Raw genomic sequence first — 23646 nt, 5'->3', positions numbered from 1 at the left:
TACTAGATGGAACAGGTTTTCATAATGCACAGTGTAACCTTAACCAGTTATAGGTGCAGCATATTTTAAATCCAGACCAAACAAAAGTGAGAAGACAGATCCACCACAATCTTCTTAAAAAGGGTATAAAAATAACAACCCAAGAACCTCATACTCATACTTTCTATTGGAAGCTATGGAGATATCTTGAGAAAAACTATTCAAAAACCATGTTCAAAACATAGCTTGAGCCTAGGAAATAGAGAACATATTAGGAGTAGTTTCAGGTTTGTTATTTCCCAGCTGTAAAAGTGGGAAAAGATTGTAAAAGTGTGGAAAGAAAAATGCTTGCAAGATTCTGTTTCAGCCTCAATAAAATATAGTTCTAGTCTACTTGTGGAGTCTGTTTTATTCCCCCTCCTCCTCTTTTCCAGATATCAAAGCATATTTTATTCTTCCATAGATGGGATCCATGCTTTCTCCTCCCTGGTTGGGAACGGCAGGCAGCGCGGGTAAACTCAGTCAGTAGACCAATCAGGACCGGGTCTGCAATGACGTTTAGCCCCGCCCTTCCTGCTGCTCTCTTCAGTTTATCGACTCGGTCGACCTGGACGGTTTAGTCTCCTGCTGTTCTTCAAAAAAAAAAAAAAGAGCAAAACAAACAAACAGCTCTTTTAAGAGCTATCTGGGCGATCGAGAGGTCTTTCGGCTTGGAATCTCCTCCTGTTCCCTGGACGGCTCCTAGCGTCAATCAGGTTGCCGGCTGGCTCCTTATCAGGCTGGGCCCACGAGTTCGCTCCGGAGCTCTGTCCTGCAACGCGCTCGCCCCCTCTCGCCCTTGCTGACGTTTTCGCTGCTATTTGTCAAGCCTTTGCTTAGCAGCTTTTGGCGAGCCTCCTGGCGCTTCGAATTTTCGCTGATTTGTCGTGTGTGGTGCGCAGTGAGTACTGGGGCCTTCCCTCCATTTTCTCCTTCGCGCCAAAACTTGATTTGCAAGATGGCGGACTCCCGTTCATCCAGAGCTGGCCGTGGGACTGTCCCTAGTAATTCAAGGAAGCGCCATAACAGCGATCCTGGGGAGGGCACTTCAGGGCTTCAGAAGAGCCATAAAAAGCCCCATAAATCATCTCAGCTTAAGAAGGATGAACAGCGTAGGCACAGGGCGTTGGAACGGGCCGTTCAGAAAGCGCAGCTGCAGGCCGCCAAGGAGATTGTTGTTCAACCCCCTCAGGCCTCTACTCTGGATGCTAATTCCCAGGCTGCCCTTATTCATGTTCAACCCCAGGCCACGCACAGATCTTCCCTTTCACCGGATCGCCTTGAAATGGGGGCTTCTCCCTCTTCCAGTGCAGCGGCCATTCTGTTTGCCACCCTACCCCAGGAGGGTCTCTCTCATGAATCCACCATTCAAGCTCCATTACCTGCTGTTTCTTCTGTCTGCCAGCCCCCCCTCCTCCCCCCCCATCTTCTGTCCTTCCACCACCTCCCCTCCCTGCTACCTTGGAATCCTTGCCTTCTTCTATTTCTCCTGCCCTGGCTTCTCTTATATCATCAGCTATACGCCAGGGGATCTCTGAGGGCCTCAACCAGCGTGCGGAATCGGAGGTGGCAGACTACGCCAGTCAAGTCAGTGGTTTTTCCCACAAGGGAGCAGCTTCTCCCCACCTGGACAGACCTTGCTCTCCAGCTTCTGCTAGCCAGGCCTCTCTGTCCGCTGAGGACCTTGCCCTGGACCAAGAATGGTCTGATGATGAGGGTCTGGAGCCCGATCAACCAGCTTTCGTTGGCCTTTTCAAACCCCACCTATTCCGCTCCTTGCTCTTTAAGGCCCTATCTGTCACCAAAATGTTGCCTGCTCCCACTTCCCAGGGAGCGGCTTCCTCCTCTGATGACCCATCTGCTTCTCTCTTTTCAGAACAACCTAGCAGAGTGGATACCTTGCCTGCACCGAAATTATTCACGGATGTGGTAAAGAGACAATGGGCCTCTCCGGGCACTGGCCCCTTGCCCAATTCTCAGGACAAAAAGCTCTATGCTATTCCTACTGACTTTTCTGACTTGTTGCAGGTGCCGGTTGTGGATGCTCCTGTTGTGGCCTTAGCCTCCTCTTCCCATCTTGCTGGCCCTCCTGAGGAGTCATTGCGTCCTGAGGATAAACGTGCCGAGCGGACTCTGATCAAAAATCATCAAGCTTCTGCATGGGCGGTAAGAACCGCTTCGGCGGCATCATTCTTCAACAGGGCATCCATTTTGTGGTTGAAGCAGCTGCAGGACCGCCTCCCGGCCTCTGACACACGCTCCCACCAAGACATTAATAAAATTCTGGCCGCAATGGAATTTTCGGCTGACGCCACCCTCAACACGGCTCGCTTTTCAGCCAAGGCCATGGGGTCTTCCGTCTCCTCCAGGAGGCTCCTCTGGCTCCGCCATTGGCAGGCTGATGCCAGGAGTAAATGGCGTCTGGCAGCTTCTCCTTACGAGGGTAGGTCCCTCTTTGGCTCCGCCCTCGACCCTCTTTTGGTGGAAACCAGGGATCACAAGAAAATTTTTCCAGTTGTTTCCCGTAGATCGGATTTTCGTCAACAGCCTTATTATCGGGCCCAGTCCTTTCGTCCATCTGACAGCGGCACCTCCTACAACCGCTCCTCTCGCAGCTTCCCCTCCAGAGGGATGCAGAACCAGGACTTTCAGGTCAGATCCCATCCCAGATTCCCCCCGAGACGGTTTCCCCGCGGCGGCAGAGGCCGCCCCTTCCGCAAATCTCGTTAAAGGAATTCCAGACTACTTGGTAGGGGGCCGTCTTTCCTTTTTTTCCAGTTCCTGGGACGCCACTACCTCTGATCTTTGGGTTTGTTCTACTGTTCGGGAGGGTCTTCGTTTGGAGTTTAGTTCACCTCCTCCTCGGGTTTTCGTCCCCTGTTCTCTCTCTCGCGATCCTCCTTCCCGTGCCCGTATGGAGGCTGCTGTTGCTCACCTTCTTAAAATTAAAGCCATCGAGTCTGTTCCTCCATCAGAACGCAGGTCCGGTTTTTACTCTCGCCTCTTTCTTGTCCCCAAATCCTCGGGGGGCTGGCAGGCCATACTGGACCTGAAATCTTTGAACCGGTTCATAAAATACCGCCGGTTCAAAATGCACTCCCTTCACACCATCTTGGAGTGCATTCGTGAAGGTGATTTCCTTGCCTCGGTCGACCTGACCGAGGCCTATTTGCATGTCCCCATTTTTCCACCCCACCGTAAATTTCTCCGTTTTTACTTTAGGGGCTCTCACTATCAATATAGGGCTCTCCCTTTCGGCCTTTCCTCTGCGCCCAGAGTCTTCACTAAATTGATGGCGGCCCTTGTCGCTCATATTCGGTCCCTTCCCATTCGTATTTTATTTTACTTGGATGACATTCTCATCCTTTCCTCCTCCCTTCCCGGGGCTCAGCAGGATGTCTCTACTTCTATCCGTTTATTTCAAGCTCATGGTTTCCTAATCAATTGGGCCAAGAGTTCTCTAACGCCTTCGACCCGTCTCCAGCATTTGGGGGCTGTCATCGACACGGTGTCATCCATGGTGTTTCTTTCCCCGTCGCGTCAGGTCAGCTTATCTGACCTGGCTTCTCAATGTCTGGACGGCCGGCCCATGTCTGTTCTTGCTCTCTCCCGTCTTCTGGGGAAAATGGTGTCCTCCTTCGACATCGTCCCCTGGTCCCGCTTACATAGCAGGCGCCTCCAATGGTTCCTTCTTCCCTTTCAGCGTTCTCTATCTGTTTCCTCGTTGCGCAAAGTCTCCCTTCCTTCGAAGGTTTTGGACTCTCTAAAATGGTGGTCTTCTTCGGCTATTGCCAATGGCACCCTGTTTCGAGAACCTCATCGGTCTGTTCTTACGACTGATGCGAGCCTTTCCGGCTGGGGGGCGCACTTAGATTCCCATATGGTTCAGGGCCTTTGGACCGCAGCGGAGAAGGACTCCTCTATTAATTTTCTGGAATTACGGGCGATTTTTCTCGCCTTACGTCATTTCCTTCCCCTTCTTCAGGGCAAGCACGTTCTTGTGTTAACCGATAATGTTTCCGCCAAGGCCCACGTTAACAGGCAGGGTGGCACCCGCTCTAGATCCCTCTTTCACGAATCCTTACAACTCGGCCTCTGGGCCGAGACTCACTTGGCCTCTCTGACGGCTTCTCACATTTCTGGCAAATCTAACGTTCAGGCTGATTCTCTTAGCCGCAATTGGGTGGACCATTCTGAATGGCAGCTTCACCCTGACCTCTTTCTGGACCTTTCTCACCGCTTTGGCCTTCCCGAGGTTGACTTGTTCGCTTCCCACTCCAACCATCAGGTCCCTCGTTTCCTTTCCAGATTCCCGTCACCAGGAGCAGAGGCGGTGGATGCCCTTCGCTCTCCCTGGCCCCGGGGGGTGCTTCTTTATGCCTTCCCCCCCCTGCCTCTCATCGCACGGGTCCTCAGGAAACTCCTACAGGAGAAGTCGGAGCTGATCCTCATAGCTCCTCATTGGCCTCGCCGGCCCTGGTTTTCGGACCTGGTCTCCCTGTCCACGGCCAGTCCATGGCGAATACCGGACGAGCGAATTTGCCTTCTGCAGGGGGCTCTGGTCCACCCAGAGCCCCAATGGCTACAGTTAACCGCCTGGAGACTGAGCGGGGATTCTTGACGAGGGCCAACATCCCCCCTGCCGCCATCAAAACCATCCAGGCGGCGCGGCGCCCCTCCACAGCTCGTATCTACGAGTCTACCTGGCGCTCCTTTTCATCATGGTGCTCGGCCCGCCAGGTTTGTCCGACTTCGCCCTCGGTTGAGCACGTCATCGGTTTTCTCCAGGAAGGCTTCGACTCTGGCCTTGCCCCTTCTACCCTGAGGCGGCAGGTAGCGGCCTTGGCTTCCATCTCCGCATGTGCTTCTCTGACAACTGTTACCAAGGATCCTCTGATCCGCCAATTTCTGCGGGGCGCTTCCAACTTGAGCCCCCCGGTCATTCACCGTTTCCCTACCTGGGATCTCTCAAAGGTCTTGTCCTCTCTCACTCAATCGCCCTTCGAACCTCTCCGGACGACTTCCCTGAAATTTCTCTCCTTTAAAGTTTCGTTTTTGGTGGCGATTACATCCGCTCGTCGCATTTCCGAACTGGCCGCCTTGTCGATCCGACAAGACTTATGTGTTTTCCATCACGACAAGGTGGTCCTCCGTTTGGACCCCACGTTCCTTCCCAAAGTGAATTCTGTATACCATCGATCACAGGAGGTCGCCTTGCCCAATTTTTGCCCTCGCCCGTCTCACCGGCTCGAGGAACAGTGGCACAAGCTCGACGTCCGTAGGGCTTTGCGGATATACCTTTCTCGTTCTGCCTCCTTTCGCAAAACCGAGGCTTTATTCGTCTCGTTCCAACCTACCACGATGGGGATCAAGGTGTCTGCTCCGACCTTGGGCCGATGGATCCGGGCCACAATTGCCTTCTCTTATGAGTCACAGTCGCTTGCGGTCCCCAACAGGGTGACTGCACATTCCACCAGGAGTGCAGCCACCTCCGCGGCTTGGGCTACTCAAGCGTCCTTGGAAGAAGTCTGCAAAGCGGCGACTTGGTCTACCCCGACACCTTTTATTAGACACTACCGTCTGGATGCCTACGCGTCGGCTGATGCGGTGTTCGGCAGACGGGTCCTACAACGGGTCCATGTTTCCTGATCTGCGGCTCGCCCGAGTACTGCCCTCCCGTTGGACATCAAGCTTTGGTATGTCCCGCGCTGCCTGCCGTTCCCAACCAGGGAGGAGAAAGGGCGTTGGTCCTACCTGATACGCCCGTTCTCTCCCGCGGGAGGGAACGGCAGGCAGCCCCCTCCCTATTGGGGCTGCGCCTTCGGGTGTCGGGGTGGGGTGGGTCGTACTCACCTTTCCTTTCTATCAGCAGGAGACACGCAACAGTCTGCAGTGATTACCTCGCCGATAAACTGAAGAGAGCAGCAGGAAGGGCGGGGCTAAACGTCATTGCAGACCCGGTCCTGATTGGTCTACTGACTGAGTTTACCCGCGCTGCCTGCCGTTCCCTCCCGCGGGAGAGAACGGGCGTATCAGGTAGGACCAACGCCCTTTTTCATTATAGAAAGCATATAAAATCTATGCAGGCATATACCATACCATTTCGGTATATGGTTTCTTTAAGCTCAATAAAATATCTCAGGATGGAATGGGATGATAATTTGTAGAATTTCTTCCATTCCAAAATAGATTATATTCCAGTAATTTTCAGATTTGCGACATTGTTTCTACATATGGAAAAGAAGACTCGACCTGTTCAATACATTTTTTTCACATTAAATTTAGGATTGGTAATTTAAACTTGGAAAATATCCAACAATGGCAAAATTAACACAATGTACTGTGATACATGTTTGAGCAAATTTAAGCAATATTCCATATATTGTATATGGAATATATGTATATATATTTCCTAGCAAGAGAAACTAAAACAAGCTAACTATGTTTTTAAGGAGAGAAAGAATTGATTAAAGAGCTGAACTTAAAAATATATGAACATTTTAATTGTTTATAAATATTGTATATTAGTCAGAATACAAAAAAGGTAGTTAGTAATTCAAATAAACAAACAATCTTTATTATAGTCACAGACAGCAAATAAAACAATAATAATAATAATAGTAAAAATTAAAAATAAAAGACAGAATAATATACTGCGATTGGTGGGGGATTAACAGTGGGCAATTAAAGTTTGCCTAATTTTACATACAGCATAGCAGAATGTGGCCAAACTCAGATAAATTACTTCACACTCTGGTAACAGTAATTACCCCTGAATAAGATCAATTTTCTCAGATATTTTATTAGGAAAGATTGAGTCTGTGAGTCCTTATAGAACAATGCTGGCAAGGAGCACCGGAAACCAGAAGAGCAGTATGCACACCAGCTGGTCTTCATGCATGTGGGAGTGCCAGAAATTGGAAGGGCAGCTCCCTGGCGTGCATGCACACGCCAAGAAGCTGAGCCTCTGGTTTCCAGTGTGTGCCAGTCACCTGGTCTTCTAGTTTCTGGTGTACATGCACACATGAAGATCAGCTGCCCCCCATGCATGCACGCACTGGAAACCAGAAGTTCAGCTTCCTGGCACGCACATGTGCACCAGGGAACTGTATTGTATTGGTCCTGCTATTGGAAGTATGTTTCAGTGTGCTAAGGTTAATGCCCTTTGGATTTGGGGATGATTGTTTGGTATAAATATCTTGCTGTTTTAAAAGAGGTAGCTTGATTGCTCAAATAAACATTCTTGCAAAGAGCAGCCCGATCTTGTTGGATTTCCAGATCTTTAATACATTGTTTAAGTGCACTAAGGACATAGTCATATCCCATTAAAAGCACTTCCCTGGGGAAACCAGGGCATAGGACCTGGGTATTTGCGGGACCGCCTTCTGCCGCCGATAGCCTCCCACCGACCAGTACGCTCCCACAGAGAGGGACTCCTCAGGGTGCCGTCAGCCAGGCAATGTCGGCTGGCGACCCCCAGGGGGAGGGCCTTCTCTGTGGCAGCTCCTGCCCTCTGGAACGATTTGCCCCCGGAGATAAGAAGGATATCGGATCTCCGGGTCTTTCGCCGTGCCCTGAAAACTTTTCTTTTCCATCAAGCAGAGCTGGCGTGAACCCCCCCTTTTTTTTAGTTTTTTTTTTTTTTTTAGTTTTTTAGCTTTTTAGCTTTTAATCTGTCAATGGGTTTTAATTCGAATTGTTTTAAATTTGGGCCAAAGTATGTAATTCTTTTAATAATTTTAAATTTTGTATTGGTATGTGTTTTAGTTCTGGCTATGCACCGCCCTGAGTCCACTAGGAGAAGGGCGGTATACAAATTGAATAAAATAAAATAAATAAATAAACCAAGATGCTGGAGTTTTTGTGAGATGGACTTCAAACATACTGATTTGAAATTGTCTTCTACAAGGAGAGAATTCAAACCTGTAAAGAAAAGGAGTAGTTTTAACAATGTGCAAAAATGTAAATCCATGCACCTCTTTTGATTTTGGCTAGTCCTTTCTCCCTCCTTAGTACTGCATTTGGGACGCAGTGCACTACCTGATATATGGCTCTTAAGACTTTGGATTGCATCCTTTCCAGAGGAATAAAAGAGGAGTAAGGTCCCAGCTGAGCATCAAAGAGTAATTGTGCATGAACTTTAGTTGAATATGACTTCAGTGCTGTTGGAATATACTGTGCTGGAAAAATAAAAAGACAGAATTGCTACTGCTATTTTTGGAGCACTTTGGATAACATAGTTTAAATGTGTACTGTGTTTAGCAGAGCTATGGAAACCATGCCCAGATATTAAAAGAATTTGACTTGCTATATGTTCTGGCTATTTATTACCCAGCCGTGTAATTTAGGTCTTTTTGTGAAGATCATGATCTTAGTTTCGCTATAGTTGATTTCAAAGGCCCCTTAAGAGCAATAACTAGCCAGAGCAAGGCTCCCTTAAGTCCAATTTGCATTTGTGATAAAAGACCTATATCATCTACATACAACAGGGATGAAATATGTCTATTAGCTAGTTTTGGGGGATGGTGTTCTAATCTTTTTCCTGCTATGTGATTTATCTTTAAATAATAAAACATTGGCACTCTGTAACTTTTACTTTTTTGTATAACTTATTCAGAATTAAGCCCCCCCTCCCAAGTTATCAAGAGGTAGTACAAAATTAGTCAGGTCACAAAGCAAAGGAGATTCATTTTTTAGTTGTTGGAATTTAGTTGCTGCCCGTTTCATCAGATTGTTTGGCCCCAAAATCCAAACTAAGAATATGGTTTCCTTCACATGTTCTAGATATATTGCTAGATTGGTGAGAATTTTCAACTGAGACATCTTATTCAAAGAGCTACAGTAGCTAGAATTTCATTGGCTATTTGCTATTAAATCTATTTTAATTAGAAATGTGTAAAACCCTGTCTCACAAAGGGAATAGCAAGTTTCATCAATGAATGAGAAGTTTAATTATTTTATCTATGAGAATTCATGAGAGTGGATCAAAAAGAATATGTCTAGTTCACTCTTCTCTGAACTAGTCCCCTCCACAATTATTTTCATTTTGAATACACCTTCCATCCGATCTGTCTATTGGCTATACTAAGAGTTGTAGATGACACTAACCTAGCAGGAATACACAACAGCCCAGAAGACAAGCTCAGGATCCAAAAAGATATTGAACAGTGGTCCCTATCCAACAAAACCAATTTAAAGTGCAGAAAAGCAACCTTTTACACTTAGGCAGGAAAAACCAAAGGTACAAGTACGGATTAGGCAGTGTCATGGCCTCATCAGAGTCTGGTTTAGAGGAGGAAGAGTTTGAACTCCTCCTCACAAGGAACACCTAGAGTAGAGTGATTTAAGGAGAAGCCGTGGGGAATTAGTCTTTGCCAGAACAATTATTTGTTTTGGCATACATTCCCCCGGCTTTGACTCATGTCTTTTGCCTTTGCCTTGCCTTGAGGACTGCTTTTCACCTTTTGCCTAGCCGTGAGTAATGCCTTCTGCCTTCTGTCTTGTACCTTGCCCTTGCTTGAGGACTGCTTTTTGCCCTTTGCTTTACTTTGCCTTGAGAACTACTTTTTGTCTTGTGTCTTGATTTTGCCTTGTGGACTACAGTTGCCTGTAGGTGAACTGACCTTGGAACCCTGGATCTTGCCCTGTGAGCATGCTCTTATTCTGTCGACTTTCTTTATAATATATTGGCTGTTTTTCAGAGATTGAGGGTGGCTGCCTTCAAGGTAGTGTGTGGTGGAAACTTACCAGTCATTGTAGGACTGTTTGTTGGAACATTTACTGAGAGCAATAAAGGACTCTCTAGAGATCTGCTTGGCTTTGACCACCTGGGTCATAACAGATGAAACCTGACTCAAAAACAGTAACTGTGGGAGGGATCTTGAAGTGCTAGTGGATGATCACTTAAATATGAGCCAGCAATGTGAAGCAGCAGCCAAAAAATGTAACATAATCCTGGGTTGTATAAATAGAGGCATAGAGTCAAAAATCACATGAAGTATCAGTAATTATTTTGGGGGATTGAAATGGAATGACTTCCCCAATTTTGAATAAAATATCTACTAAAGGGATTAAATCCTCCCAGGGTAAACTACCAAAGTCTTTTTTTTGAGATGATGGATAATTTAACACTAATAGAGAAGAAAAAAAGAAGTCACAGGAAAGGATGCAAAAGATATCAGATGAAATTAACAGAAACAAATTGAATTGCAAAAGACATCTACAAATCTTACATCAAATTAAATCGCTATGTCAACAACAATCTATGTTAACAGTTCAAGAAATAGAAATAAAATTGAATTATGTAAAGCAGTGGTGAAATCTGAACCGGTTTACTACCGGTTCGCTGGCTGCGCATGTGTAGTGCGCACCACGCACCAAATGCGAGGTGCACACATACAGTGCATGCCAAAAGGAGGCATGCGGTAAGTAGAACAGCACACGAGGGGGGGGTGATCAGCTGTGCTGCGCAATCTTTTTTTTACTTTTAAAAGCATTGCTTTTAAAAGTAAAAAAAAAGCCTCTGATGATTGTGCGGTTCAGCTGTGATTGTCAGAGGCTTTTTTTTACCTTTTAAATGCATTTTTTAAACAACCTCTTCGGCCAAAGATGATCACGCGGTTCAGCTGGGCATGGGTGGGGGCAGGGGCAGGGATTTTTGCTACCAGTTCTCCGAACCACCACCCGCCATTGCTACCGGATTAGGTGATCCGGTCCTAACCTGGAGCATTTCACCCCTGATGTAAAGCAAAGATATTTTTTAGTTTGCAAATAAACCAGGAAAATGCTTGGCATATAAATAAAGAAAGAAAAAGGGAAAAGAGAATGATCGAGAAAATTTGTGAAGATAATAACGTAATAATTGATAATGATATTATCGAAGAGTCTTTCCGTAATTTTTATTCTAAACTTTTACAAAAAGCAGAAGCTAGATGTGTCTAAAATAGATGAATATTTGTTAAGACAATGGTTACCTAAACTCTCACAAACTCAGAGACAACTTATGAATGATTCAATAATTACCTTTGAAATATCTGAAGCCATAAAAAAAATGAAAAAGGTCAAAACTCTGGGTCCAGATGGTCTTACAAGTCAATATTATAAATGCTTTGAAGATGAACTTCTTTAGCCACTAAAGGATATAATGAATGATATATTATAGGGGGGAAAGATACCTCAAACTTGGAAAGAAGCTAATATTGTGTTATTACCAAAGGAAGGCCAAAACGTCACGAGGATAAAGAATTATAGACCAACTTCATTCCTAAACAATGACTATATACTTTTTGCTGCAATTTTGGCAGAAAGATTAAAGAGGGTTTTATAGGCATATATTCATGAAAAGCAATCTGGCTTTCTGCCAAAAAGACAGTTAAGGAATAATGTTTTGAACATTATTGAATATTTACAATATCATAATGAGAAACAGGCAGCTTTCATATTCTTGTATGCAGAGAAGGCCTTTGACAATTTTAATTGGGCTTTTATATTTAGAGTTTTGGGAAGATATGGACTTTGAGGAGAATTTTATTTAAAGAGAATAAATGTTTATTAAAAGCAGTTTATTGCTCACAGCAAGCAAAGATTATTATTAATGGAGATTTAATTAATTCATGTGAAATTCAAAAGGGTACAAGACAAGGAGGCTCCTTATCTCCCTTGTTTATACCGGTGTTGGAAGTCTTGAATAGAGATATTAGGCAAGATGAGAAAATAGTAAGTATGTTTTTAATTGTTTGGTTTATTGTTTTAACTAATGGGGCCAAATTTATATATATTTTTTTAACTGTATTTTAATATTTGTATTTGATGTTTTTATTTGGCTGTTCACCGCCCTGAGTTCTCAGGGAGAAGGGCGGTATACAAATTCAAAAATAAAATAAAATAAATAAATAAAGTATAAATATCAAAAAAAATGTTTATAAATTGAGGGCATTTTCTGATGACTTGGTTATGTTTTTTGCAGGACACAAAAATAATATAGAATATTTGATGAGGAAATTAAATGAATTAGGGGTTTTAGCAGGTTTTAACATAAACAATCAGACAACAATAATGCTTATTAAGAATATGACCTCTTAAGACTGTGATATATTGATTAAAAATTGGTCCTTACCATGAGCAGCTTATCGGTCTTTAACACGAGCAGCTGTGGGACACTCTGATCATTGCATGATTCACCTTGTACCTGCTTACAGACAAAGGTTTAAAACCACGAAGCCAACAATTAAAGGACCTAGATTGAGGAGGCAAAGTTAAAGCTACAGGCCTGCCTTGACTGCACTGATTGGAATGTTTTCAAAAATACCTCTGCAGACTTAGATGAACTTACAGATACTGTAACATCATATATATCAGCTTCTGTGAAGACCTATGTGTACCGACCAGGAACTTGTGAATACACAGTAACAATAAACTTTGGTTCACAGCTAAACTTAAGCAGCTACGTCATACCCGAATGCCATCTCAACACTGTCAAACTATTCACATTAGGCTCCATTACTATTACTATTGGTCTTCTCATCATTCCTGTTGCCCATCTCCTCCCACTTGTGCCTGCATGACTGTAACTTTGTTGCTTGTATCCTTGCGATTTATATTGATATTGATTGTTTCCTAGTATGATTTGATTGCTTATTCTACTGCTAGACTGTCATTGAGTGCTGTGCCCTGTGATTCTTGATGAGTGTATCTTGTCTTTTTATGTACACTGACAACATATGCACCAAAGACAAATTCGTTGTGTGTCCAATCACATTTGGCCAATAAAGAATTCTAAAAAGTCTGATTTTAAGGTTGAGAAAAAGGTGAAATACTTAGGGATCATATTGACAAATACAAAGGCAAAACTTTTTTCAAAATAACTATGTGTCCCTTTGGAATGATATGAAAAATGGTTTACTAAAATGGGATAATCTGCATTTATCATTATTTGGTAGAATTTCTGTAATTAAGACAAAATGTTTTACCGAAGATGCTTTTTTTGTTCTAGATGTTACCAATATTTGCAAGTGATATTCCATTTACTGTAAATAATGGCAGATGGATATTTCTAAGTTTATAAACAAGGTGGGGGGGATAAGAATTTGATATAAACTTTGGCAAGATGCTTAGGAAAGAGGGGGTCTTGAAAATGTATTTTGATGCTTGCTGTTTGATCTGGCTAAAAGAGTGAGTAAAACTCCAGAATAAGAAACTACTTGATTTAGAGGGTCATGAATTAAGATTTGGATAGCATGGTTATTTATGGTATGACAAGGTTAAAATAAATGTTGTTTTTAATAATCATTTTGTTAGACGTGCCATCCTAAGAGTTTGGAATAAATATAAAACAAGGTTTTATGTAAAGATACCTCATTGGGAGTTACCCCAGGAAGCTTTTTGAAAGAAAAGAAATGGCGGAGAAGTCAGACTGGTGGACTTATGCTCAAATAATATCTTTTAATTTTGGTGATCCTATCCTTAATTCTAAGGAAGATTAAGAATCAGAAGGACGTTCTGCCATTGGTTTACATATTTACAAATGAAAGAAAGGTTTAAAGCAGAGAAAAAGAGTTATGGGTTTGATTTTGTGAAAAATGAATTGGACCAAGCCTTAAGAACAAATATATACCAATCCAGAATTGAGAAGACAGCAACAGATAGCAAGTACTGCCTCTGCAAAGATGTTGAAGAAACAGCGGATCATCTCGTTAGCTGCAAGAAGATCACACAGCCTGGCTAAAATCAAGAGTATGATAAAGTAGCAGTAATGGTACATTGAAATATTTATTAATTTGTATCCCATCCTTATTTTTACAAATAACTCAAGGTAGCAAACTTATCCAACACACTTCGTCCTTCTATTTTCCCCACAACAGTCCTGTGAGGTGGTTAGGTTGGAAAAGAGTGACTGATCCAAAGTCACCCAACTGGCTTTCATGGCTAAGGCAGGAGTTAAACTCATGCTCTCCCACTTTCTAGCCTGGTATCTTAACCACTGGATCAAACTGTCTCTCCTATAACAAATATCTGCAAAAAATACCATTTGCCTGCAAGCAAGAAATGATTCGATCACAAAATAGACAAAGTAAAAGAAAATGAAGAAGCAAAACTGCTTACTGTTAGAATTTAAAAAGAAAATGGTATCCCAGACTTGATAATTGTTAAAGACGAAATGTCTGAAAAGTGGACATGGCAGTATCTGGAGACAACAGAATGAAGAGAAAGCACTGGAGAAAATACAAAGACCTGTGAATAGAGGTCAAATGACTGTGGGAAAAGAAAGCAAAGGTAGTACTAATAAATAATATGCACCTTGGGTACAGTTCCAAAAGAACTGGAGCACCACTTGAATACCATTGGCATTGATAAAATCAGCACCAGTCAATTGCAAAAGGCAGTTTTACCTAGAACAACTTACATCCTATGATGATACTTTAACATCATCAAACAACAATTTATATCTAATCCGAGATAGATATAGTCCTCCCTTGGAAAGGATTCAATAAGATGCCAAATCCAGTCTAAACAACTGGCTAACTGTATGACAAACCATGATGATAATTAAACACTGGTTTTAGTTATTTCTCTAGGTCCCAGATCTGTCTGGCAATGGTATGTCTGAGAGTTACCAGAGAGAATATGTTGGTGTGAAAGTGCTGCAAGACAAAATGTTTGCTGTTTAATTATTCATTTATTTTATGTGTTGGGAAATGAGATACTCTGGATCAGCAAGAAAATTTTAGTGGTGCGCAGAAAAATTATTTGCCTTTTTTATATTGCACTAAATCAGGGGTCCTCAAACTAAGGCCCCTGGGACAGATACGTGCAATAAACTTTTGTTGCTGCAGAGAGTTTCCCCCTTCGGGATCTTTTTGTGTGGGTCAGAGGGGGACAGAAATTCTGACTTGGGGTCTCCTTCTCGGTCAGATCCAATTTGAACTGAGCTGTTTTGCCAACTCTTTCTCATGGTGGCTGCTTAGCTCCAACAACTACTTCCTGTTGAGGTCCTAAGGAGCCCGGGCGGGGAGGCGAGGAGTGGCTGGGAGGGGAGGGGCAAGTAGAGGCTGGCGAGGTGCCCTTCGATGTGACATTGAGTTGGCCACACCCACCCAGTCACATGACCACCTAGCCACGCCCACCCAGCCAGTCATTAGGCAGATCATATTAGTGATCCACGGGATTTAAAATTATGAATTTAGTGGTCCCTGAGGTCCAAAAGGTTGGGGACCCCTGCTCTGGATGATATTTTGGAAACAAAAAATTGCCCCCTGAAAATATGAAGATTTCTGATTTCATGGATCCACCAACTTTTCAGCCATGGAGATAATTTCCTTGGGATCCCAGATCTGCCAGATAATTTATTAATTCCCCTGCCAAGGTCTATGATTGAATCCCAATATAACTGACAGCTGCTGAGACATAGAATGCTGAAGTGGAAAACAAAACAGGATAGTGAGTCTTCAAAGTATCAAGTCCACTCCTGCCAGAAATGAGACTAGGCACCCTTCTAAAAAGCAATCTTTTCCCAAGCTGCATTTTTTAAATCTCTGAATTCTACAAAAGCCCCACCCTTCCCTACCAAAAAAGGTCATTTTCCTTAAAAAAATTGGATATGCTATTCACTGCCACCACTGAGGCACAGAGAAAAATATTTTTGTCTCCTCTCCCTCCGTTGTTTTCTTGTTTTTCTTTTAACTTCTCACAATACTCCTTATTGGAAAGGAATGGAAACTGTGAAAATACCAAATGCCAAGGTGCAGCCATATTGCAGAGGGCTAAAAAGCCCACAGTTGCGTGCCTGGTTCTTTTAAGAGTTCCATTATCTTCATGTGGGTGGTCTGGGTTTCTCAATAGGCAAAACTTGTTGGGAACATGTCCTGAATCTGAAAAATGTTTTTTGCAATAATCTCAGGAAAAACAAAGTACAGTATATCAAAACAATGTATCATCAGCCCAGCCCTCCTGAGTAAACAGGCAGCAGAAGGTTCCCAGCATGAAACTGAAGAAATGGTTAGAATAGCTTGCTGCCTTCCTCAATATTCTTTCTTTTTGTGCATCTTATGTGCCTCTCACCTGCAACAGGATTGGGAAACAGATTTCATAAGATCTCTAACCAAGAGAGCAAGAGCAGAGAACCTGGAAAGGAGAAAAATGGATCTGCCATTTTGGAGTCAGGTTTGATAGATGGTTAAACCCAGTGGTGAGATTCAAGTAATTTAACAACTGGTTCTCTGTCCTAATAATTTCTCCCAACAGCAGTTTGCCAAACTGCTTAGAAAGTTAACAGTCAGTTCTCCTGAAGTGGTGCGAACTGGTTGAATCCCACCACTGGTTAAACCTGTAGACAAAGCCAGCTGCTTTGGTTGTTTTATTATTTTGGCTCCTTAAGATCAAAAGATAACCATGGAACTGCTGCTCCTACAATTGTATCCAAATCCATGATTTGTAAACAACCTTTTAAAAATAAATAATGTATATTGTATAATCTGTAAATTTCTTTCCCTGTAAGTTCTTTTGAAAGATACAAAAGCTGAAGACCCCACTGAAATGCAACTGAAACTATTGTCAAACTGCTTGTTTGATCTCTTTGGGAAGGAAAACTCTTGACTCTAGTTGGTTGAAGCGAATGTACATTTACTAAGAGATGCTGATGCAGTGGTGGGTTCTACTTACCTTTACTACCGGTTCACAGCGGGGCCATGCATGCTCACTTCGCTTGCGTGCATGCTCTTCTGCGCATCCGCAGAAGCGTTTTGATGACGTCGGGGTCGGTGGGCAGAGCCTCCCACTGGTTTTACTACTGGTTCTATAGAACTGGTGTGAACCGGGGGCAACCCACCACTGTGCTGATGTCAAGAGTGAAACATTGGCAGCAACGTGTCTCTTCGTTTCAATTTGTCAATAGAGTAAGGTGGGGGGAGGTGTTGATTACAAAGGGTTAGTTGGAGAAACGAAACTTCTACAGTTCCACTGAAGCTGATAAGAGTCTAGAAACATTTCAAGGATGTATTAACAGGTGTGAAGAAGAAGGCAGATGGTTCCCATAAGAAAGAGAACCTGTTTACATGGTCTAAGTGGAAGCCTGGGGGTTGGGCTGGGAACTTCATCATTTAATACTGTGAACTGGTGCCTAAGAATTTTAGAGTTAGTTTTACCTCACCATTACCATGCTATGTATTCAATAAGCAATAAGCTTTTCATAAATGAAATGATCCTGGACTTTTATTTAGATATTCAAGCTGGATTTTGACAGCTGGTTGCAGTAAAGCCAGGTGGAATCTAAAGTTCCCAAACAACAATACAGAACTATGCTCCTTGGTTCTCCATCTCTCCCCCCAAGACCAGTCCATTTTTAGGTAATCCGACATTACCAAGATATTTTGGGAAATGCTGAGGAGTTGAGGCTGGTGAAATTCTACTCTCAGGGAAAACGGCCTTGAAGATGCCTGGCACAAACCGGATTCCAAAATGCTCTTCAATGTACTTCCATTTCATCATCATCATGATCATTAAAGGTATTGGAATTTTTTTGGTTTAAAAAAAAAACTCAAAATAGAAAAAAATATTTGTTCATCTGCAGGAAAAGAAAATAGTTTCCTAATAATTTAAAATCTGCTTATTATCTTCTTTACAGGCTATTGTCTCCAGGATAAAGAAAGCAAGGAATATAGGTAGACATTATTAACATTATTAATTATTAATTATTTAATAAACTGAAACATGGATACTTAACTATTCAGGGCAAGAGTAAGTTTAGCACAATCCATACCATAATTGCATCTTCTGAGGTAGAAAATTAAACTTGCTAGAGACATAAACAACAAAAAAAATATTTAAGTCAAACTGCTTTTTAAAAAACAAATAATGAAAGAAAAATAAAAACAGGCATATCTGTCCATACTTGTAGGTGGATTATTAACTTTCTGACAGATAGGAAGCAACAGGTGAAATGAGAAAATAACATCGAGCATCTAGTTGATTAGCACAGCCCCCCCCCCCCCGGGGTTGTATGCTTTTTCCATTCCTCTTTTCTCTGTATATCAATGGCCACATCTCTAAGGATCTCTCTGTTAAAGTATTGAAGTTTGCATCTGAAACACAGTCATTGTCTCATTCAAGAAGGTGATGAGTCTGTATATTGATGGGAGGTTAAACAACTGGCCCTGTGTTGAGGCTGGAATAAACTGGAGCTGAACATGCTTAAAACTGTAGAGATGAGAATAGATTTTAGGAAGAGACCTCCTACTCTACTGCCTCTTACTATATTTGACAGCACAGTATCAACAGTAAAATCCTTTAAATTTTAGGTTCTATTATCTCCCAGGATTTGAAATGGACACCTAACATGCATTCAAAAGCCCGATTGGGCTTTTTATCAGGGGATGTCTTATTTTGGGCAAAACAGGGTACTTAAGACTGCAGAAAAACCAATTGCAACCTCCTTCCATAAAAGACATATATATTGGCACAGGTCAGAAGGAGGGCTGAGAAAATATCTACAGATCCTTCACATGCTGGACAATCTGTTTCAGTTCTCCTTGGCACTCTGCTATAGGACATTGTAGGCCATTGTATGCCAAAACATCTAGATACAAGAACAGGTTTTTTCCCTCATGCCATCACTTTGCTAAACACCTAATCCTCACAGTATTGCTCTATTTATATAAGTATATATACCCATGTTGTATGGCTGTAGTATTTTTATTATCCTTCATCTTCATATTCATCATCATCTTTTAATGACCCCATAATCCTTTGTGGGATGGAGTCTGGGCAACTGAATGGAGCTGACTGTTTACTGGCCAGATGCCCTTCCTGTTGTCAATGCAGAGTTATATTCAGCAGATACAATCTGAACTGCCCAGAGAGAGAAATAGCTGCCTCTACCTAGGATCCAACTCACAGCCTACTGATTGTGAGGCGAGAGCTCCACCTATAGGCCATCATACCATTCCTTCATCTTCTCTATTACCCTCTATTATTGGTATCATATTATGATTATTATTCTCTGTTGCTTTTCATGTACATTGAGAACTTCTGCACGAAAGAAAAATTCCTTGTGTGTCTAATCACACGTGGCCAGTGGTGGGTTGCCTCCGGTTTGCACCGGTTCTATAGAACCAGTAGTAAAACTGATGGGAGGCTCCACCCACCGACCCCGATGTCATCAAAACGCTTCTGTGCATGCGCAGAAGAGCGTGCGCACTCGCTCACTTCGCTCTTGCGCGCACAGCCCCACGGCAAACTGGTAATAAAGATAAGTAGAACCCACCCTGCACGTGGCCAAATAAAGTATTCTATTCTATTCTACTTTTTTTTCCTTTTTACCACCAGGTCCTCAGTCGAGTCGTGAGCCAGAGTCTCAGGAAATGGCCCAAGCTCCATCAGGAACCTTTCGGGGTCCATCAGGCGCCTGGGACAGAACCATTTGGTTGGTGATCTCTTCTATCAGGGTGGAGTCAGGACAACTGAATGGAGCTGGGTATTTACTGGCTGGGTTCCTGTTGCCTAACAGAGTTCATAGCATATATTTTTCTCTTTGAACCCTGACAGAGAAACATCTGTTACTGCCTAGGATTGAACTCTCAACCTTCTGAGAAGGAGGAAAGGACCTTCACCTTTAGGCCACCACTGCCACTTTATTACATCAACATTAACCCTAAAATATATTGAATGGCTTGTCCTCTCAACATGTTCCTGTTCATAGTCAACTTTCCTAACCCACTTCTTGCTTTTCCTGAAGACTAGCTTCAGCAGGTGATCACACTTACTTTTTTCCTTCTCCAAAGTATCTCTTCTATTATGATGATTTTAATCAACTGTTGCCCAGCAAATGGAAACCAGCAAATGATCCCATCTGTTACCATGGCAATATGAGTTCAAATATTTATCAAAAATTGTAGTGAAAGTTTCTTTAACAGACTGGGTGTTTTAGAAAAAGCCTGTAATTAATGCAGTTCCCTTAATAAGTATAGTTTAGTAAATATGGGTTGGATTAGTCAGATAAATTAACTTTAGGGGAATTTTGAAAATGGTTTAACCTTTGCATTTAATTAGGATTCAATAAAATTATTTATTTATTTATTTATTTATTTATTTATTTATTTATTTATTTATTTGTTTGTTTATTATATTTCTATACCGCCTTTCTCCCGTAGGACTCAAGGCGGTGTACAGTCAAGAAAAATATAGACACACAAACATCATAAAATTGCTAATTAAAATTATTACTTAGTTTGGTCAATTAAATAAAACCCAGAATTAGATAACATTTAAAAAATCATTCACATGTTCGTATGTTTAGCCCCACCTGTTGGAACATCAGGGTCTTGAGGGCACGGCGGAAAGCACGGAGATCAGGGATATTCCGTATCTCCGGGGGCAGTTCATTCCAAAGGGTTGGAGCCCTCACAGAGAAGGCTCTCTTCCTGGGAGTCGCCAGTCGGCATAATTTGACTGACGGTACCTTGAGTAGTCCCTTCCTGTGAGAACGAACTGGTCGGTGGGAGGCTATTGGTGGCAAAAGACGGTCTTGTAGGTACCCAGGTCCTAAGCCATGGAGCGCTTTAAAGGTGATAACTAACACCTTAAATCACACCCGGAAGACCACCGGGAGCCAGTGCAGCTTGCGTAGGAGAGGTGTTACATGGGCGTAACGAGCTGCGCCCATAATCACCCGCGCGGCTACATTCTGGACCAGTTGGAGCCTCCAGGTGCTTTTCAAGGGGAGCCCCATGTAGAGAGCATTACAGTAGACCATACAGGAGGTAACTAGGGCATGAGTGACCATGTACAAGGCATCCCGATCCAGAAAGGGACGCAACTGGCGGATCAGGCGAACCTGATAAAAGGCACCCCTGGCCACGGCCATCAAATGATCTTCTAAAGATAGCCGTGAATCCAGGAGGACACCCAAGTTGCGGGCCCTCTCTGTGGGGAGCAAGATCTCATCCTCTATTGTCAGTGATGGTACCAGCTGACTATACCAGGATGCCAGAAGCCACAGCCATTCGGTCTTGGAGGGGTTGAGTTTGAGCTTGTTTCTCCCCATCCAGATCTGCACGGCCTCCAGGCAACGGGACATCACAGCAAGGGCATCATTGGGGTGGTCTGGGGTGGAGATGTATAGCTGTGTGTCATCAGCATACTGATGAACACTCATCCCGAAACCACAGATGATCTCGCCTAGCGGTTTTACATAAATGTTGAACAGAAGGGGTGAGAGGACTGACCCTTACGGCACCCCACAAATAAGGTACCTTGAGGTCGACCTCTGCCCCCCTGCCAACACAAACTGCGAACGGTCAGAGAGGAAGGAGGAGAACCACCAAAGCACGGTGCCACCTATTCCTAACCCCTCCAGCCGGTGCAGTAAGATACCATGGTCGATGGTATCAAAAGCCGCTGAGAGATCTAATAGGACCAGGAAAAAGGAGCAACCTCTGTCCCGAGCCCTCCAAAGATCATCCACCAACGCGACCAATGCAGTTTCCATGCTGTATCGTGACCTGAAGCCCGACTGGAACAGATCCAGATAGACAACTTCATCCAGGTATCGGGGTAGTTGTCGCGCCACCACACTCTCAACAACCTTCGCAACAAAGCGAAGATTGGAGACTGGTCGATAATTTGATAATATAGCCGGGTCCAGGGAAGGCTTCTTGAGGAGGGGCTTCACAACCGCCTCTTTCAAGGCGGCGGGAAAGACACCCTCACTCAGAGAAGCATTTATAATCCCCTGGAGCCAGCCTCGTGTAACCTCCCGGGAGGCCAGTACCAACCAGGAGGGACACGGGTCCAATAAACATGTGGCAGCATTAAGCTTGCCCAGAATCCTGTCCACGTCCTCAGGAGTCACATAATCTTCCCAGATAACGCTCTCAAGACCTGCCTCCGTCTCCTCCCCTGGATCTACCCAATCGGAGTCCAGGCCTTCCCGAATCTGAGCGACTTTATCATGCAGGAATTGTACAAAATCCTCAGCTCGACCCTTTAAGGGATCTTCCCGTACCCCCACCTGAAGTAGGGAGCGGGTCACCCTAAACAGCGCGGCTGGGCGGTTTTCTGCAGATGCAATAAGAGCGGAGAAGTAGCTAGACTTCGCCGCTCTTATCGCCACTAGGTAGGTCTTAATATAAGATCTTACCTGTGTTCGGTCAGATTCAGATCGGCTTGTCCTCCAATCGCTCTCCAGGCGTCTTTTCCAATGCTTCATCTCTTTCAGCTCCTCGGAAAACCAAGGAGCTAGACGAAATTGGCATCGGGTCAGAGGTTGCCCAGGCACGACACGGTCCAAGGCCCCAGTAGCCGCCCTGTCCCAGGCGACCACCAGGCCCTCAGTCGAGTCGTGAGCCAGAGTCTCAGGAAATGGCCCAAGCTCCATCAGGAACCTTTCGGGGTCCATCAGGCACCTGGGATGGAACCATTTGGTTGGTTCCATCTCCCTGCAGTGGGTGGAAGTGACTTGAAAGTCCATGTAAAGGAGAGAATGATCAGACCATGACAAGGGCTTGATGTCTATATCCCCTATTCTTAGATCATTCAGCCACTGATCAGAGACAAAAATCAAGTCCAGAGTGTGATTCCCCAAGTGGGTGGGGCCTTGAACTACCTGGGTCAGGTCCATGGCCGTCATGGAAGCCATGAACTCCTGAGCCGTCTCCAACATCTCACCAGTGGATGGCAGGTTAAAATCCCCCATAACAATAAGTCTGGGGGTTTCCACCGCCACCCCGGCTATAATGTCGAGCAGCTCAGGCAGGACCGCTGTTACGTGGCAGGGAGCCAGGTACGCAATCAGTAGGCCCATCTGAATCCCCCGATCCCACTTCACAAGGAGGGACTCACATCCGGCTATCTGAGGAACAGTGGCGTCCCTTGGGCAAAGACTTTCTCTAATGATTGCTGCCACTCCCCCACCCCTTCCCTGAGTCCTTGGCTGATGGAATGCACGGAAACCTGGCGGGCACATTTCCACAAGGGGAACTCCTCCCTCCTGGCCTAACCAGGTCTCTGTAATCCATAAATTATGATTGTTTATTTAGTTAATTTTTACTTAGGAGTAAATGATGAAAATGATATCTGCCCACCAAAATCAATCAATTTAATGACTACCAAAAAACATGAATAAAGATTTAAAAAAATCCTTTCTGAAGGTAATTATTTTTTTTTCCTGTGAAATTATCTTTCAGAAAAATTGATCAACATTTGCAAGTACCAGTTTTTGGGTACAATCTATACTGCCTGTTCAGCCTATACTGAATTCTATTAATGAGATTTATTGCTTACGGAACAAGCATGAGATTTCAGAGGTAGGTTTCTAGGATTTGGCCATTTATGTATATTTGTTCAATTTGAAAGCACATGAAGAGTTCTGTCTCCTTTCTTACTGAAAAATAAAACAGCCTGGAATGGGTGTTTAGATAAACTAACAGGGTGAGTCAAGATGGGGGCCACAAATGTATGATCAAAGCCACTATCTTGACTTTTGGGCAGCCCTCCCCCTGCAACAGCTGGGCACAGGTTACAAAATAGGGCCCTTTAGGTACTTGGCAAAGAAAGGTTAAGGCTTATTTGCAAATAAAGCTTTCTTAAATCCTGAAGGAACAAAAAAAGGGAAAGAGAAATATTTACTTTTGCTTGATA

At 43.7% G+C, this 23646-nt stretch overlaps 1 protein-coding gene across 1 annotated transcript; it reads left to right on the top strand.

The window, feature by feature from the left end:
* The first annotated feature begins 3061 nt into the window (after positions 1–3061).
* On the top strand, positions 3062–6055 carry LOC148114137 (uncharacterized). The gene is made up of 2 exons (XM_087892331.1): positions 3062–5714; positions 5891–6055. The coding sequence occupies exon 1, from the start codon at positions 4534–4536 to the stop codon at positions 5665–5667; it is 1134 nt and encodes a 377-aa protein (XP_087748457.1). The 5' UTR covers positions 3062–4533; the 3' UTR covers positions 5668–5714; positions 5891–6055.
* The last annotated feature ends 17591 nt before the right edge of the window (positions 6056–23646 follow it).

The sequence above is a fragment of the Pantherophis guttatus genome, chromosome 4 (assembly GCF_059756535.1).
Source record: "Pantherophis guttatus breed Tessera chromosome 4, ASM5975653v1, whole genome shotgun sequence".
In the NCBI taxonomy this organism is placed as follows: Eukaryota; Metazoa; Chordata; class Lepidosauria; order Squamata; family Colubridae; genus Pantherophis; species Pantherophis guttatus.
Note: the sequence above shows the minus strand (reverse complement) of the source record. Positions and strands in the feature narration are given on the sequence as shown.